This window comes from Glycine soja, chromosome 13 (assembly GCF_004193775.1).
Source record: "Glycine soja cultivar W05 chromosome 13, ASM419377v2, whole genome shotgun sequence".
Lineage (NCBI taxonomy): Eukaryota > Viridiplantae > Streptophyta > Magnoliopsida > Fabales > Fabaceae > Glycine > Glycine soja.
Window position 1 is genome coordinate 20,398,295 of NC_041014.1, and position 17,342 is coordinate 20,415,636.

The 17,342-nt window shown below is 34.3% G+C and overlaps 2 protein-coding genes across 3 annotated transcripts; one reads left to right on the plus strand and one right to left on the minus strand.

The window, feature by feature from the left end:
• On the plus strand, positions 1-5,497 carry LOC114381138 (RNA-binding protein 38-like). 2 transcript variants are annotated; one of them, XR_003659966.1, is made up of 7 exons: positions 1-572; positions 706-829; positions 1,056-1,182; positions 3,349-3,385; positions 3,541-3,811; positions 4,284-4,534; positions 5,118-5,497. XR_003659966.1 is itself a non-coding variant. In XM_028340319.1 (6 exons), the coding sequence occupies exons 1-6, from the start codon at positions 390-392 to the stop codon at positions 5,204-5,206; spliced, it is 831 nt and encodes a 276-aa protein (XP_028196120.1). In that variant the 5' UTR covers positions 5-389; the 3' UTR covers positions 5,207-5,497. The 2 variants fall into 2 exon arrangements, 1 of the variants encoding a protein (XP_028196120.1); XM_028340319.1 differs by lacking the exon at positions 4,284-4,534 and having other exon boundaries at positions 5-572.
• A 4,923-nt stretch (positions 5,498-10,420) lies between these two features.
• Positions 10,421-13,209, minus strand: LOC114381692. Its single transcript, XM_028340923.1, has 2 exons — positions 13,134-13,209; positions 10,421-11,106 (listed from the first exon to the last, which is right to left on the minus strand). Exons 1-2 carry the CDS (start codon positions 13,207-13,209, stop codon positions 10,421-10,423), a joined length of 762 nt encoding a protein of 253 aa, XP_028196724.1.
• Positions 13,210-17,342: the final 4,133 nt, after the last annotated feature.

A 17,342-nucleotide genomic window follows, 5' to 3' on the forward strand; every position in this document is an offset into this window, starting at 1 on the left:
ATTAACAATCCCCTTTTATTTTCCTTTCCATATTTTTTCTTTCTTGTTTTAATTAACCAACTTCTCTGTCACAAACAACCATCAAATAATAACGATACCACACCATCATAAACCATACCCACCACCACCCTTTTCCCCTTATTAGCCCCTCTCTTCAAATTCAATGATTCCTCTGTCGTAAGAAGAAGAAGTGGGTGTTGTTGAATGGTGGAGAAGGAGAACTACAACTACAAGGCACAAGAAGAAGAAGAAAGTGGCAGAGACGACAACTCATGAATAACTAGAGATCAGAAGAAACAAGGAAACACATACACACACTTTGGAGCTGAACTAGCTTTTTTTCATGCATGAACAAGGACACCCTATATTATTTCTTCCTTTGAAACACCATGGCTTACCCACATTACCGATCACAGTTCGGAGACACAACGTTCACTAAGGTCTTCGTTGGAGGCCTAGCTTGGGAGACTCCAACCGAAGAAATGCGCAAATATTTTGAGCAGTTTGGAGACATTCTTGAAGCTGTCATTATCACTGATAAGAACACAGGAAAATCTAAAGGCTACGGATTCGTATGTCTCTCTCTCTCACACACACACTTTACTTTGCCTTTGATTCTTTTTTCACTGCAACGTGTGTTGTGTTGTTTGATTTGATCCTCATTACACACAAAACTTGTCCCTATATAAACACAATAAACAACAGGTAACCTTCCGTGATCCAGAATCAGCTAGAAGGGCATGTACTGATCCAAACCCAGTTATTGATGGAAGAAGAGCAAATTGTAACATTGCTTCTCTAGGAAGACCTAGACCATCACCACCTAGAGGTTAATTAATTTCACTTTCTTTTCTTTTATTTGCATTTTGTATCTCACAATGTTATAAACATAATAATTATCATCATACTACCTCCGTTCTTTTCTTATAAATAGGAAAGAAAGGTAGTACGATATATGATTAAACTTAGGATATATGTATATAATAAATGTAACATAATGTTTTGTTAATTCCTTGATCAAATTTGAGGTTGTGTCTTGTGGGGTGGTAATGCAGGAAGAGGTACATTCCAAGGAGGAGGAGCACCAGGGACGACAGCAGCGTCGTACGGTGGTGTGCCAGCGGCAGGACCACCGCCGGCACTGGCGCCTCCACCACCGCCGCTAGTTTACCCGCCATATGGGTAAGTGAGTGAGTGAGTTAGCTTTGTTCATTTACTGTGGGCATTTATTATTACCCATGTCTGTCACTCACAGTCAAAGGGGAACTGGTCCATGGCATTAATTGAGAACTGCATATAGACGCACACATTGCTCTCTACATATGTCGCTTGACTGCTCCCCCCCAATTACAGTAGGTCTTGGTGACAGCGTGAAAATCCTCACGTATCATATCACCATTAAAAGTACACACAAGGCCAAACTTTCAACAACCATCATGTGCATTTTTTTCCCCCTAGTTTCCTTCATCTTGTTTTTTAACCACTACCCCTCACCATAAAGCTTAATCAATTGTGTTTCCTCCTTTCTTATGAGTTGTTGATCAACCACTACATTGCATATTTATACATGAATTTGTATATACAGTAAAAACAAAAAATGTTTATTACATTAAAAAACGTGATAAGTAGAAAATACTGTAAAATAGCCGGTTAGATTTCCAATAAAATTAAAATATATTTCACACATATAACATGATTAAAAAAGACAAATAATATTACCTGATGTATGTCATAATTTGAGCTTTTTTCGCATGGCAAAACTTGAAAGAATACAATAAAACTGCATTTTTACACTCTCCAACTTTACACGGGAAAAATAGAGATGTGGAGGTTAGGTTTCACTGTGTTTTACTTTTGTGCAATAAGGAGGAGGAGTGTGAGTGAAATTGTTGAGTTATTAATGTCATAAATTAAAGCAGGCCTAAGAAGATAGGGTACCCTTAGATTTTACCTATCGATGAGAAACATTACTTTTGCAACTTATGTAATTGATGTATACAACTATGGTAATAGTAGAAATGCTGGTGACAATAGGTACAATCAAAGGATATTTAATCCGTGGCAATGCATGTAATTTTTCATTTTTTTTGTGTCATATATTAGTGGTCCTGCGATAATAAATTTGTTTTATAATCTTGTACATAATAAAATCCCTCATCTCTCGGTACTTTTGCATGTCCTGTACCATCAAGTCATTTTCTCACCAGCAATGTTATTGTTGTCTTATGAGGTGTATTAGTTGGTAAATTAAAAAGTACTCTTAAAATATGATGAACGTATAAACAAAAACAGAGTGGAAATTACTCTTATATTTACGTTTTATTTTCTCTCTTCAAAATATGCTCATTTTCTGAGGCGTGTAGAAGGCACAATATATAAACTTTAGTTTTGTATGCAATGGAACCGCAGAAATCTAATACAAAGGAGTGTAGAAGATAAACGGTGTTACTTTATTTGTTTCTACTTACAACTTTTATCCTTTGTCCTTTCTCGCAGGTGTTTCAACCTTTTTTCTTCTATCGTAAAAAAAAAAATTACCATATTTTAAAAAAAGTTAATTATGCTTATTAGAATGTGATTTATCAACATTAGCCGAATCTTTTCTCTGCTAAGTTTACACTATACTGTAGGATATTAAATTTTACTATATAGCATATTTTGTCTATTCTTTACCGTAAAGCTAAAGATATTATTGCAAAATAATAAAATAAGATTTTGAAGGGGTCATTCAACTTGTTGAATCGCCTAGAAACTTCTACCAATTATCATATATAGTTGATAATTCTTTATACGTTCTGTCAGAAATTTCCTTCCTTAAACTCCACTCTGTCAGTTGCAACCGGACTGCATAGTTTATACTTTTATGTGCATGCAAAATTTCATATCATTGGATGCCACCTTGACCATTCTTTATATATATTGCTTTATTCCTTACTTTTTCTGCTTGATGGGGAGAACAACATGTTCATAATGCCTGAGCCACAAAAAGGAACCCTATCACTGAATCACTCATAACTAATTCAATCTTAAGGACCTTGCATTGCACACTATATCATATCATACCATACCACAAATCAAGCACTAACTCTCATTACACATTGATCAATTTGGGGGTCCCACATGACAACTAAAGCTAATGATATTAATCTCTTTTTTCCTCACATATTTAATTTATTACTGAGAGAAAAAAAACCATACATTATATTAAGTTCAGTGTCAGTCCACAACAATAGGAGTCTTCCATTTTGAGCCATTGCTTCTCAAAGAAACAAATGCACCACTGCAATATTAATGTATTTTCCTTCCATATTTGCTTAGTGATTAAATTGGTTTTAACTCTCTTTGCAGCTACCCTACCTACACCCCTGATTATGGGTACCACCAAGTAAGCATATTTTTTTTTCTCCTCCCTCCAATCAATCAATTAATTAGAACATGTAATTTTTCGTTAATGATGTCAGGGTTGGTTACTAATAATGGAGAACAGTTGTATAACATTGGTTTAATGATTGATTGTGCAATGTTTTGTGTTGAGCACAGGCCACGATGTATAACCCACAAATTCAGCAACCACAATACTACCACCAACAACTCTATGGACCATCATCTTCCACCATGGGTTCCCCTTATTACTATGGCTATTCTGTGCAAGCACCAAGGGGCACATTCTCTTCAACCCAACCACATCGCTTACCAGCTGGACCCTCCTATCTATACTACCCCACACCCATGGAAGGCTCTTTCCCTGCTTATCGTCCTCCACCTCAATTGCAACAACTTCCAATAAGGCAACCCCCTTCTTCCCCTAGTGGTACTTTTTCTTATCTCTTCTCTAATAAGTTAATTTAATTCAAATTTAAGAGTTTAGCAGATATATATGGTCAATGTTAAAGTTTTTACACCATTGTTCAATAAAAAAAATTTATTTTTAGAATATTTTTTAAAAAATTATTATAAAAATTATCAAATTTATCATATGTCAACAAATGTCTACCTCAATTAATAAAATTAAGTTATGGTAAACATCTTCATACTAAAATTTAACTTTCTCATTGAATATATTTTTTTAACAAGAATGCATGTTGATTCTAAGTTTAATTACCCTTTTGATATTGAATATTCATGATGTCTAATTTATATGTGTGTCACTTAAATATATGCTTACACACATGGCCACACAGGAGAGTGGGGTGAAAGAGAGAGGTGCACAGAGATTTATGAATTATGATGCACTTACTGACACACAATATATATTATGATTTGGCTGTAACATGTGGCCATAGGGGTCCACATGGGCAACCCCAGCCCCATGTGAATGAGCTGTCTCGGTTGTGCCATGAACCGTATAATGCATGGGTCAATGTGGAAGAAAGTCATGACAGAGGGAGAGGGTCATCATGTAAAGTAACAGTGAATGCATGTGGTTTCAGTAGGAAAAAAAAAATATTGTGGTGGTTAAATTGTTTAAAGAACCAGTCAAATGGTCTTGCATTCATGCATTGGCCCACAGTGCATGTCACATACTACCACTGCTGTAAGTTTTTAATATTAAACGAATACAGTAACCAAAACAAATTAAGTTATTTTTTCGATCTTCAGCTAGATCAACCTCTAATTGTTTTGCAATTTCTTACCCTTTTTTAGTACAACTTGTGCTACAAAATTCTATGTATTTTCTGTTTTCAGTCGAGAAAGAAAACAAAATTGGATGAATTTTTATCTAATTAGTCATAAAAACATCACAGATGAAAATATATTACAACTCCCTTATACTATTTTGTTTGCTGTTACCATATGAAAATGAGTTGAAGTTAAATTTGTGTTTTATCAAACAACTAGAGAAAATCAAACTGTACTATCTCACTGTATTTTAATTAAGTTACCAATTTTTGGAATTTTCATTTTTCACTTCTCCTCCAACAAATTAACACACACTAATATGTAAGGTCCTCTTAATTTGATTTGCTAACATGACAAACACATTCATGTATAGAGTAGGATCAATCAGTAGCCTAATGCAAAGAGATTAATTAGTTGATTATCATTCATATATATTCTTTATAATCTCAATGTTGAACACAATGTGACTATTGTTTATTATGGTTGGTCATGATCAGATTCACAGACTCAGCAGCGTACCTCCTCCGAGACAGCAGGTGGAGTAGTTATAACTTCAGAAAGTTCAAATACCCAAGGGAGGAACTGATAAATATATATACCTGCTAAGTTTCAACTGTATAATCTTCAAATTAAATTTTATCACATTAATTCTTGATCTTTTTCCACATCATATCTTCATTTTTTTGGTCCACATGCTGTAGCTTTTAGGCAATAATGGTTCGATCTGATCAGATGAGTTGTGTTCCCCACAGCTATGGCATTCAAAAGTTGGACTAATCATCTACTTCATGGAGATTATCTTCATTCTCTTTTCCTTGTCTTCAAGGATTTTCACTTATATCACTTTTACTAATTAATTCTATTTTCTTTTAAGTTATACTTTCTCCCTTTACAAGAGCTTAACATGCATGTTACATCATCAAATAGAGAAACATGAGACCTTAATAAGACATTTGTATTTTGTTTTAGCAATATGACCCCCTGTTTATTTATGCATAAAATAAATTCTAAGATGAGATTTTTATAAATACCAAAAACATGCAATTTATTAAAAATATTATAAATTTATTTTTTGATATAGGGTAAGGGTAAATTTGAGGGATGTGAGATGATACGAGCAATTTTGATTCTTGCAATTTGTTATTTATCTCAATGACCAAATCCTAGATAGCAAGAGGTGAAAAGCTTTTTACCAAAATGGAAGAAAAGGAAGGGAAAAAAATCCCAAGAAAAACAACAAAACTGGGTGGTGATGGGACAGATGTGGACATGAATGCATTGAAGAAAAATATGTTAATATATAATTATTTATGAAAAAATTATATTAGAATGGTTGCTTTTTTAAGAAAAATATTTAATCTTTCTTAATAAATTAGTTTATGTATCATGTAATAATTATTTTTATTTTTAAAAATATTATTTGCAAATAAAAGTATTTCTTTTGAAGGCCTAAAGTAATGGCTTAATTAATTACTAACGTGATGGGTTGGTTGGTTTTAGCTTTATGTTCTACAAATTGGCATATAGACAGCGTGGGAGATCTTCATAAGTCTCTTATGGGAAAGAAATTACAATTACATATAATACTTTTTTTTTAATTAAAGGTCAATTTTTTTCATTTATTTCCTTCTTTTTCAGTTTGCTCCTTTGCCCCCACCTCCCTTGTGACCCTTCTTCCACTTGTAATTTCCCCTTCCCCCCCCCCCTGAAACCTAATCCTACCTCTTCATCACAATGGCCAAGAAGCAAAAGCTTTGATTGTTTGACCCAAAACCCACTAAATCCATTGAAGTTGAATTGCACCAACTAAACTAACAATCAAACTCGACCAAAATTTCAACACCCCTTCCAAACCCCTTTCCTCAGCCAAGTTGAAGAAGCCTCTACTCTTTAAGAACAAAATCCTAAAGTGCTCTGATAATGAGGCTTTTGATACCTTTTGATACCAATAGGAAACCGCACTACACGAAGTTCGCAACTTTACATGACCTCGCAAATGGCCACCTCAAAAAAACACAATAAATCTTACACATTAAAAAAACACTAAAAAAAGTGGATTACAATAGTGGATATGGTGTACCTCAAATTTGGTGATTGTGGCTAACATCGACATCAATGTTGGGGGTTCCGATAATATCATAAAGAGAGAATCTCGAAATGAGAGAGTCATGCTTTATCAAAAACAAAATGGGTTGCCTGATACCACCGGTGGCATCAAGAATCGCCTTTTTGCGCTCCGACACTGTCTTGGTGTTGTAGCCATGGCAAGAGAGGTGAGAGGCACCATGAGTTGTCGTGGATCAAGTAAAGAGATATGAGCATCTACAACTTTCGTCTTCTTTTTTTTTTGTTGTCTTTTGTTCTAACTCACAAGTTTTTGATAAAAATGAGAGAAAAAGGGGCAAAACACTAACTATAGAAATTGAGTTTTGTTGTATCTTGCCAAAGGATTACAAGAGGATATATATATAGCAAAAGTAAAAATCGTATGAAAAACTGAATCCTAAAAGTATGGCACGTCTGCAACTGCATGCACCACGTCTATAACTACATACACCACGTCTACAACTATTCAAAAGATAAAACTGCATCTGGTTGTTAGCCCCCCGCAAGCTTAAGGTCAGAATGAACTTTGAGCTTGGAACTAAGAAAATCCGATCCTTGGTTAATGGTTTTGTGAAGAAGTCAACAATTTGATCCACAAAAGATACATGACAGATTTGGAGCAATTTTGATTCAACCAGCTCACGAATGAAATGGAAATCCAAAGCAATATGTTTGGACCTAGTGTGTATAACATGATTCTTGGTCAAAAAAATGGCGCCGACATTATCACATAACAATAATGGAGGACGTATAAGAGGATCACAAAGATCTTGAAGCAACTGTTTGATCCACAGCAACTCAGCAGCAGTGTATGCGAGTGAATGATACTCAGCTTCGGTGCTAGATCGTGCAACAACTCGTTGTTTTCGAGAAGTCCAGCTGATAAGATTGGATCCATGAAGATGGCATAACCATACTGAGACTTGCTATCTTCAGTGTCTGAAAGCCAACCAACATCTGAATAAGCGAGAAGAGATTGAGCCCTTGTAGGTGTGAAATGAAGGTAGTGATGTGAAGTTCCTTTTAAATATCTGATGATGCGTTTTGTCGCCTGCCAGTGTAAAGATGTAGGAGAATGCATAAATTGACAAACACGATTTACAGCATAGGCAATATCAGGACGGGTAATGATAACATATTGGAGACAACCCACGATTTGCCTAAAGAGCTTTGGATCATGAAAAGGATCACCACGACTTGTAAGGCGAGAAGTAGGGTCAGCTGGTGTGGAAATAGATGAGGCTTCTGTCATATTGCTGCGGCAAAGAATATCATGTATGTATTTCTCCTGTGAGAGAGTTAAACCAGCTGGAGACCTGCAGATTTGCAAGCCTAAAAAATAGTGCAGATCACCGAGGTCTTTAAGAGCAAAGGTAGTATGTAATTGAGTGATGAACTGCTGAATTTTTCCTGCATGTGTACCTGTGATGATGAGGTCATCTACGTAGACAAGAATGTAGATGATTGATATTGAAGACAAGTGAACAAACAAGGAAGTGTCTGAGTGACAAGCCTTGAATCCGTGGGTGACAAGATAGTGTTTCAGCTTGTTGAACCAAGCACAGGGTGCTTGTTTTAGGCCATAAAGAGCCTTGAGGAGACGACAAACATGTGATGGACGAGAGGAATCTTCAAAGCCACGGGGCTGTTTCATGTACACTATTTCAATTAAATCCCCATTAAGGAATGCATTGTTTATGTCAAGTTGCCGAATGCACCAACCATTGGAAAGAGCTATGGATAGGACCAACCGAATTGTAGTTGGTTTGATAACAAGACTAAATGTGTCAAAGTAATCAATGCCAGCCTCCTGACTAAATCCTTGAGCAACCAAACGAGCCTTGTAACGTTCAATGGAACCATCTGAGCGTCGTTTGATCCTGAAAATCCACTTACACCCAACAAGATTAACATTAGTAGGACAAGGAACAAGAAACCAAGTGCAATTTCTCATGAGAGCATCATATTCATGTTGCATGGCTTGTTGCCAGCATGGGTGTTGGATAACTTGTTTAAAAGTGTGTGGCTCAGTGGTTGGAGTAGATGATATGGAGATAGAGAAGGTCTTGGGCTTGAGAGAGTCTGTTTGTGCCCTGGTGACCATAGGATGTGTACTTTTGTCTGCAGGCCGAAAATGAGATGTGGACGGGTGGGTGTGTTTGGCATGTGAACTGATAGTGGGTTGTAGATAGGAGGGAGTAGTGGATGAGGTTTTAGGAATAAAGGAGGAAGATTGGTTGGTGGAATGAGGAGGGGAGGGAGGTGGGCACAACAAATCAGCAGCATGTTGAAGAATGTGGGGTGTAGTGGGTTGCGATGAGGTTGATAAAGTAGGGACCGTAGGGCATGCATGTAAGGAATAAGGGAAGACATCTTCATTGAAAACAACATGACGGGAAATATATATCCTGGAAGTTGGTTTGTGGAAACATAGATAACCCTTATGAGCAACACTATAGCCAAGAAAAACACATGGAAGATACCTAAAATCAAGTTTATGTGTGTTGTAAGGTCTCAGAAATGGGTAACACAAACAACCAAAAGTTCTGAGAAAGCAATAATCTGGAGATTTATGATAGAGTTTTTGATAGGGAGATTGATAAGATAGAAGAGGAGTGATGGTACGGTTATGTAGATATGTAGCAGTTTTGAATGCGTCTTCCCAGAAAATTTGTGGAAGTGATGATTGTGCTAAGAGGCTAAGACCTTTTTCAATTATAATACGATTACGACGCTCAACTGCACCATTTTGTTCCTGAGTGTATGGACTAGAAACGCGATGGTGAATGCCATGGTGTTGTAGAAATGTGGAAACATTGTGGAACTCACCTCCTCAATCTGATTGTAGAGACTTAATGTTACAATTAAATTGAGTTTTTATCATCTTTCTGAATTGCACAAACATGGAGTAAACTTGGGATTTTTGAGAAAGAAAATAAATCCACACAAACTTAGTGCAATCATCAATAAATAAAACAAAATAACGATTTCCATTAATTGAAAAGTGAGGAGATGGTCCCCAAACATCTGAGTACACAAGGTCAAAAGGTTTGGTAGATGCAACATGAGATGTAGGAAGAGGAAAACGATGACTTTTCCCAAGTTGGCAAAAGTCACAAACATTTGGAAATTTATTTGTAGATACTGGAAGTTGAAATGAGGATAGAAGACGCCTTAAGAGAGACTCATGTGGATGAGCGAGGCGTTGATGCCAACCATGGAGAGAAGTACGTACACCAGTAAGTGCCATAGTTGAGGTCAAGTTAGTTTTGACAGGAGGAAGCTGATGCAAGCCATGGCTAATGTCCCCTTGAAGAAGTGTTTGTCCTTGAAAATTCTTAACAGAACAATGAGTCGGCCAAAACTCCATGAAAACATCATTATCACGAGTTAATTTAGAAACACTGAGGAGATTTTTGGTAAGGTTAGGAACAATGAACACACTAGGCAAGGAAAGATTAGGTAATGAAGATGAAACCACATGAGAAATAGATAAATGTTTACCATTTCCTACTTGTAACTTGTCATCACCGGTGTAATCGTTGGCAATGGTAAGCTTACTAATATCTGGAGTGACGTGATCTGTGGCACCAGTGTCAAAGTACCATGATGGGTCCATAACAGTGGAAGATGTTCCAGTTTGAGCAACATTAGCTTGACGAGAGGAAACTCTTGGGTTAGCACGTCTAGAAGGTTAATTAGTTTGATTAGTGCGCTGCCAATAATCAATAGTCTCGTGTCCTGGTTTACTGCACAGTTGACAGATAGGACGACGACGAGGGTTGTCAACGTTGCGCCTAGGAAACGAACCAGAATTGTTGTTTGGATTGTTGGTGGAAGAAGACCGGTTTGAGAACCGATTTGTAGTGTAAACAACAGAAGTAGACAAAAGTGGGGTTGGGTTAGTGGGCTGTGAAACAACAACAGCTTGATGAACATGTTCCTGCTCTAAGCGAGCCTCCTCTTGAAGAAGAAGGCCAACAAGATCATCAACAGAGACATCATCAGACTTCATTATGAAAGCAGTTGAGAAAGCACTATAAGAGGAATCAAGGCTGCTTAAAATATAACCAATAAGATCCTCATCAGAAATTGGATGAAGATTTTCAGCAAGAGAGTCAGCAATGAAGCGTTTGCGCTCAATATATTCAAGCATAGAAAGAGACCTTTTTGTTAGAGTTTGTAGTTGAACCTTCATTGCCATGCGTCTAGCTCGTGTTTGAGCTTGGAAGGTCTTTTCAATGGCAGTCCATGCCATGTGAGAAGAGGTGGCACGTACGACCAAGGAGAGGGCTTTTTTCTGATAAGGTGGATTTAATCCACAGTAGGACAAAACGATCACGTTTCTTCCATAGAACAAAATCAGGGTTGGGTTCAGTGCTGGACACACCGTCAGAAGTGTTTATGATGTGAGTCTGCATCGGTGGTGCAGGATTCAAAATGAAAGACTCTAGTTCAAAAGTCTCAAGTGCAGAAATAATGGTAGATCGCCATAGGGAATAATTATCTCTTTCTAGTTTGATATTAATGGAAGGGATTTGAAGATTGAGGTTGGAATTGGTAGTGTTGGCAAGAGCTAGAAGAGAAGGACTTGTGTTGGCCATGAGAGTAGTGAGTGCAGAGAACGATGGAAATGTTTATGGCTCTGATACCATATAGAAAATGAGTTCTGTTATATCTTGCCAAAGGATTACAAGAGGATATATATAGCAAAAGTAAAAATCGTATGAAAAATTGAATCCTAAAAGTATGGCACGTCTGCAACTGCATGCACCACGTCTATAACTACATACACCACGTCTACAACTATTCAAAAGATAAAACTGCATCTGGTTGTTACTAACAATGGAACAGTAGGTTGATGAAAGTGTTTTCATTGTTGGCTTTGATGTCATGACGACGGCGAACATTGCGCTCTATTTGAGTAAGAAAGAAGGGACAAGGACAAATTGGAAACCACAAGGGAAAAAAAAGAAAAAAAATTCATCCCTTAATTTCAAAATTAATAGATCTAAAGCTAGGAACTTAATTTCCCACGATGGGAGACTTGTCATGGTCTCCCACGCTAGACCTCGTTTAACATACATGATTATTGAAACAAAGTAATTTATGAAGTCATAAGCTACTTAGTACTACTCATTCTAAATATTAATTGTGTAAACGAAGAAAAGAAGACTCAATTACTCACATTTGTTTTTGATACAATACAAATATAAGAATACGATAAATTTTAAAGATTATAAAATATGTTTGGATTATAATACAATGTAAAATTAGAATAAAATTTATAATTGAAATCTCAAATAAAAACAAAAATAATATAAAATTTATTTCTTGAAAAAAGACAGGTGGTAGTAACACTTTTTAAATACAATTAATCATGAGACTAAATTAATAAAATATTATAATTTATCTACTATCGTTCTCATTTGTAATATAATTTTTTTTTATCTATTTTTAAAATAATTAGAAGTATTCAAAATGTATATAATTTGTCATAAAAACTAATCTATGCAAAGCCTCAAGATAGAAAACAGGAGAAAAAAGAAAAAAATACAAGGAAAAAAGATTTTAAAGGAGATATATATTTTTTCATACGAAACCTTTTCATATAAGAATTCTCCTCATCAATCTTTGGTGAATCCTACTGTGAGAGCTTAAAGTGTTGAGTCATACGAGTCAACAATACTGCCTTTGACTGAACTTCTTCAAAATCTTGTTATATAGATTTTTAAGTGATGAATAATTTTCCTTAGTTTCGTCCCTAAAGTTCTGCATACCCAGAATATTACTCGAAGCTCCCATATCCTTCATTTTGAATTCACTCTCAAGCATAACCTTCACATTTTCAATTTCTTCCTTACGGGTGCAAGCAATCAGCACATCATTTACATAGAGAAGTAAGTAGAGAATAACTTCACACTCAATTTTCTTCAAGTAGACACAACCATCATACTCAACCCTTTTTAAATTATTTTTCAACATGAAGGTGTTAAACCTTTTGTACCATCGTCAAGGGGGTTGCTCATGATCATAGAGGGACCTTTTTAACATGCATACCTTATCTTCTTCACCCACAATGATAAAACTTTCAGGTCACCATGTAAGAAAGTTGTCTTCACATCAAGCTATACTCTAATTCCATTTTCTCGTTCAATCAAGGCCAAAACCATTCTAATTAAAGTGAGTTCCACAATAGGTGAGAACATTTCATTTTAGTCAATCTCCTGATGATGTGTGAATCTAACCTTGCTTTGAATCTAACCTTTCCCACCCTTGAAATTCCTTCATTTGCAGCTAATAAGCCTCTTGCCTTTAGGTTTGTCAACTTGCACCCCAAGTACCATTCTTATTCAAAGAATTCAATTCATCATTCATGGTTGCAATCCAATTTTGATATTGCTTACTGTTCACAGCTTCATAATAGCTTATAGGTTCATCTCCTCCAAGCTCCTCTATTGCAGTAAGGGCAAAGGTAATCATATCAGCATATCCAAATCTATTTTGTGGCTTAATGGTCCTTTTATTCCAATCTCAGGCCAAAATATAGTCTTGTTGGTCTTGTTGCGTAAGATCTACAATATCTCTTGATCAAATTTAAATTCTATTACGGTTTCTTGGATTGTTGATTCTTGCAATGGTTCTACCTCCAACTAAATTATCTCATCATTAGCCAATTCGATCATGATTATGTTGGCTTGATCATGAGTCCCCATCAGGGTAGTTCATCATTTCTAATTCTCTAAACACAACATCCCTAGGCTGCCTTTTCTCCACGCACCGTAATCTAGACCCTTTTAATCTCCATACAAATTTAATCCATTCCAAAAAAATTAAAGACATTAATTTAATATTTTTTTAAAAATGAATAAAAAAAGATAACCAAATAAAATTAAATAAAATAAAAATAAGACAAATCAAGTGGTGTAGTTTTTGTCCTTAAAGTTTTATATTTACGCAATTTATATTCCACAACTATAATACTAGCATGTTAGTGCCACATCGTTAAACTATCATGTCAATTACCACGTTAACATGTCAGTATCACATTATTAATATGTGGTATAGTAAAATATGTTAACAAAATTTACTACAAACTAACAATTGGAGCAAAATTGAGCAATAAATAAAATAAAGATAAAATCCCATAATTGAGACGAAAATTACACAATGATAATATTATAAAGACCAAAAGTAGATTTAACCCCAAAAATAATAACCAATTCTAGTTGATGGTGTATGATTGTGTATCTAAAATGCCACTCTAAGCATCTTGAAATGTTTTAGATTGTTGTTGTTAGATAATAAAGGGTTAAGATATTCAACAAAAGAAGAAGATAAATGGTTAAGAAAAGTATGGTCGGCCTAACGATGAGATAAATGGTTGAGAAAAACATGGTCGGCCTAACGATAAGCGAGATCTAAAATAAAATTTAAGAAAAATATTTTACTTTAAATGTGATAGTGATATAGCAGACTTTTTTTTGTCAATGTACATGGACTTCTTGCCAACATATAAGGTCTCTTTGCTATATAAACTAATGGTAAATATTTTTGTTGGTGGACCTAAAGCTTAAGCTTTGGTTACTTTATCCTTGAGCTGACCCTAAAGAAAATCAATAATTAATTGAAGACTTTATACTAGATCCTAAATGGAAGTTGTCAAAATATGACGAGATATATATTGTCAAAATAAGTGTATTAGACACATTATTTTTTTTAAGTATTTATCTTTTTTTTTTCGAATAATCAGGATATCAAAACTAGTAAGTAATAATATAATAACTCCAGAAAAGAGAAGAGAATATAGAGTCTCAATCTCTTAGGAGGAAGGAGAACCTTCTTTTTGTAATTAGAAAAATGTCATATAATAATGATGTGTAATAAAAGTATAATTAATCAAATCTAATGATTAATTAATTAAAAATAATTACTAATCAATACAATTAAAAATTATAATAATTCCAATTAAAATATGCATGGCATTAATTCACATTAAATAAATAATAAAATAAATTAAAAAGATGTATTAACCTTTTGAAATATACCAAAATATACAATAATATTGGTGCAACAATATCGTTGTAACATCAAAGAGAAAGTGATTGCAAATATAAGATTATGTGGATTCTTTTTCATAATTAATAAGTTTATTCATGATTTTATATTTTTTTAATAAATTTAAGAAATAATAAATATTACACAAAAAATGTACATGTTATAATAATCTTCATCTCGTTGTTACAGCGTTTCAAACATCTTGTATAAGACGCGGTAGTTAGTTACGTGGAATAGTTGCTAGAACATGACTCGCGGTCGATCGACCACTTGCGTGTTGGGTTTAAGGAACTCTTTGATGAAACTTGTGAGTTGTGAGATATAGGTCACCTCAACTTGAGAATGTAAGGCCTAAACACAAGCAAAATGATTATTTGACACTTTAGTATGTGCATATACCTTGTTTTGGAAAAAAAAACAAAGAAGAGAATAAGAGAAAAGTGATAGACTGATGTGATAAGAAACTATGAGAGATATAAGATGAATGTAAAAAATAGACTGTAAAAAATCAGGATTGAAAAGGCAAAACATGCATAGAGCATTACCCAATAATAACATAAGATTGGTTGGGATCCAGAACTCGCGATTGGTAATAAAGTCTATGGTTCAGAAAAATAAATTGCTATCAACCAAAGGGATAAATTTGGGTTGCATTTTACTTGAACTAACCTATTTATCCAAATCAACATGCAGCGTGTTCAATTGGTTTATATCGGATTTTTAAGATTATTGAGTCGATTTGGCCGTTAAACCTATTTATCCAAAGTAATCCTATTTTGGAATTTGGAAAATGGAGTTGGGAGGTTAGGCACTATTTTCCTTCTCTATTTATGAAATTTTCAATAAATATTATTTTAAATTATTAAATCACTAAAAACTTTGTATACAGACTCATTATTTTAATTTAATTCCTTTCCAATTCATTCTTCATTAATCACAATTTACATTAACGTGTGTCAGACTGTCTTGCTTTGCGTCAAATAAAAAAAATCGATGTATTTCCTCTTGAAGATATATTTTGATCACGAAAACGTCAAATTGAGATAGAAAGACTCTAGATTAGCAAAACCTGTAACAGAATAAACTAAAAAAAGAAAAGAAAAAAAAGGAAATAGAGAACAAATTATGCTGGTTCAAATGGTGATACCTTAGCTACCCTTGTATATGTGTAACTTGGGCTTTTAGACCCTTTTCTTATGCTTTCTTTTTTTCTTTTTTTTGGAAAATAGAAAATCTTAACTCTTAAGTTCAGAAAATGCAAGACCGATGAACTAATTAATACGTGTGAGCAAAATCTCTTGGAATCTTTTATTTAGAAAATAAAAAACAAAGTATTTAGAACATGGAGCTAGGGAGGCAAGTTTAAGAGAGGGAATCGTGTCCCCACAATTTTGAAGACTATAGAGTAATACTATATGTAGTTAGTACTATTACACTACTAATTTTGTTGATTTGCCTACACTGTTATTAAGTCACTAAAATATTGTCGTTAAGAAACTCGCGTAAAACAAATTTTGGAAACAATTATTCTTTTTTCTTTTTATAGGAAGAAAAAAATTATTCTTTTAATTGTAGTAGTACACTACCAAAAAAAGATATATAGTTTTAATCATAAATATATAGTAGTGTCATAAATATAATATTTTGCGTCCATAAACCCAAATTCTTCTGCCGTCACGGGTTGTGAATCCTGGCTGTAACCCCAAAATTGTTATATGTGAATTAAATCCAGTCGATAAGAAATACTATAATTTTTTGAGAGATTTCACTGTCATTTTCTGAGATTGCAAATAATTTTTTAAAGTTACAAATTTACAACAACTTCATCTCTAAGAATTTAAGGGGGATTAGTGTAATATATAAGAAGTGTAAGTGTAATAATTTTACAACTTCTTTTATAAGAATATATAATGTAATATTTTTAAATAATTAAGGAGTTAATCTAATGTATAAAAGATGTAAGTGTAATAATTAATTTTTAAATAATTAAAAGGATCAGTGTATGAATAAAAAAATAAAAATACAGTGAATAATTTGAAAAAATATCAAGAGCGTCAGTATAATTTACTCTAATTATTTAACAGTCATCTCATTAGTTAGAGCATTAAAGTTGTATACCAAAATCTCCTTAATCAGCCAAGAGCTAATCCTCTATTGGATTTTCATTGAGTGTCTGACAGTACAAAATTGGTTTTCCTCCGTTTCAAACCCACAGCATGCAATTCTTTCTAAGTTTAGGGGCCATGGTCCACAGAATTTAAGGTATATCCTAATCACTCTTAAAATAGACAAAGTGGACTTGCAGGAGAAAATAATAACCCTCACAACAAAGGGTCTTTTCATTCAACTGTAATATTCTCCGGCCACCTATCACACAATTTCTTTCACTCTTCCTCTTTTTCCAAGTTTCATTACCTGCCAATTCATTTAATGTGGCTCCAGTCGTTACTAACCTCCTAAAATCTGATAAAATCTAACTTGACCCTCATTAATATTTGGTATTGAACATTAAAGAGTACCATGGACCCCTCGAATATATATATATATATATTGTGTAC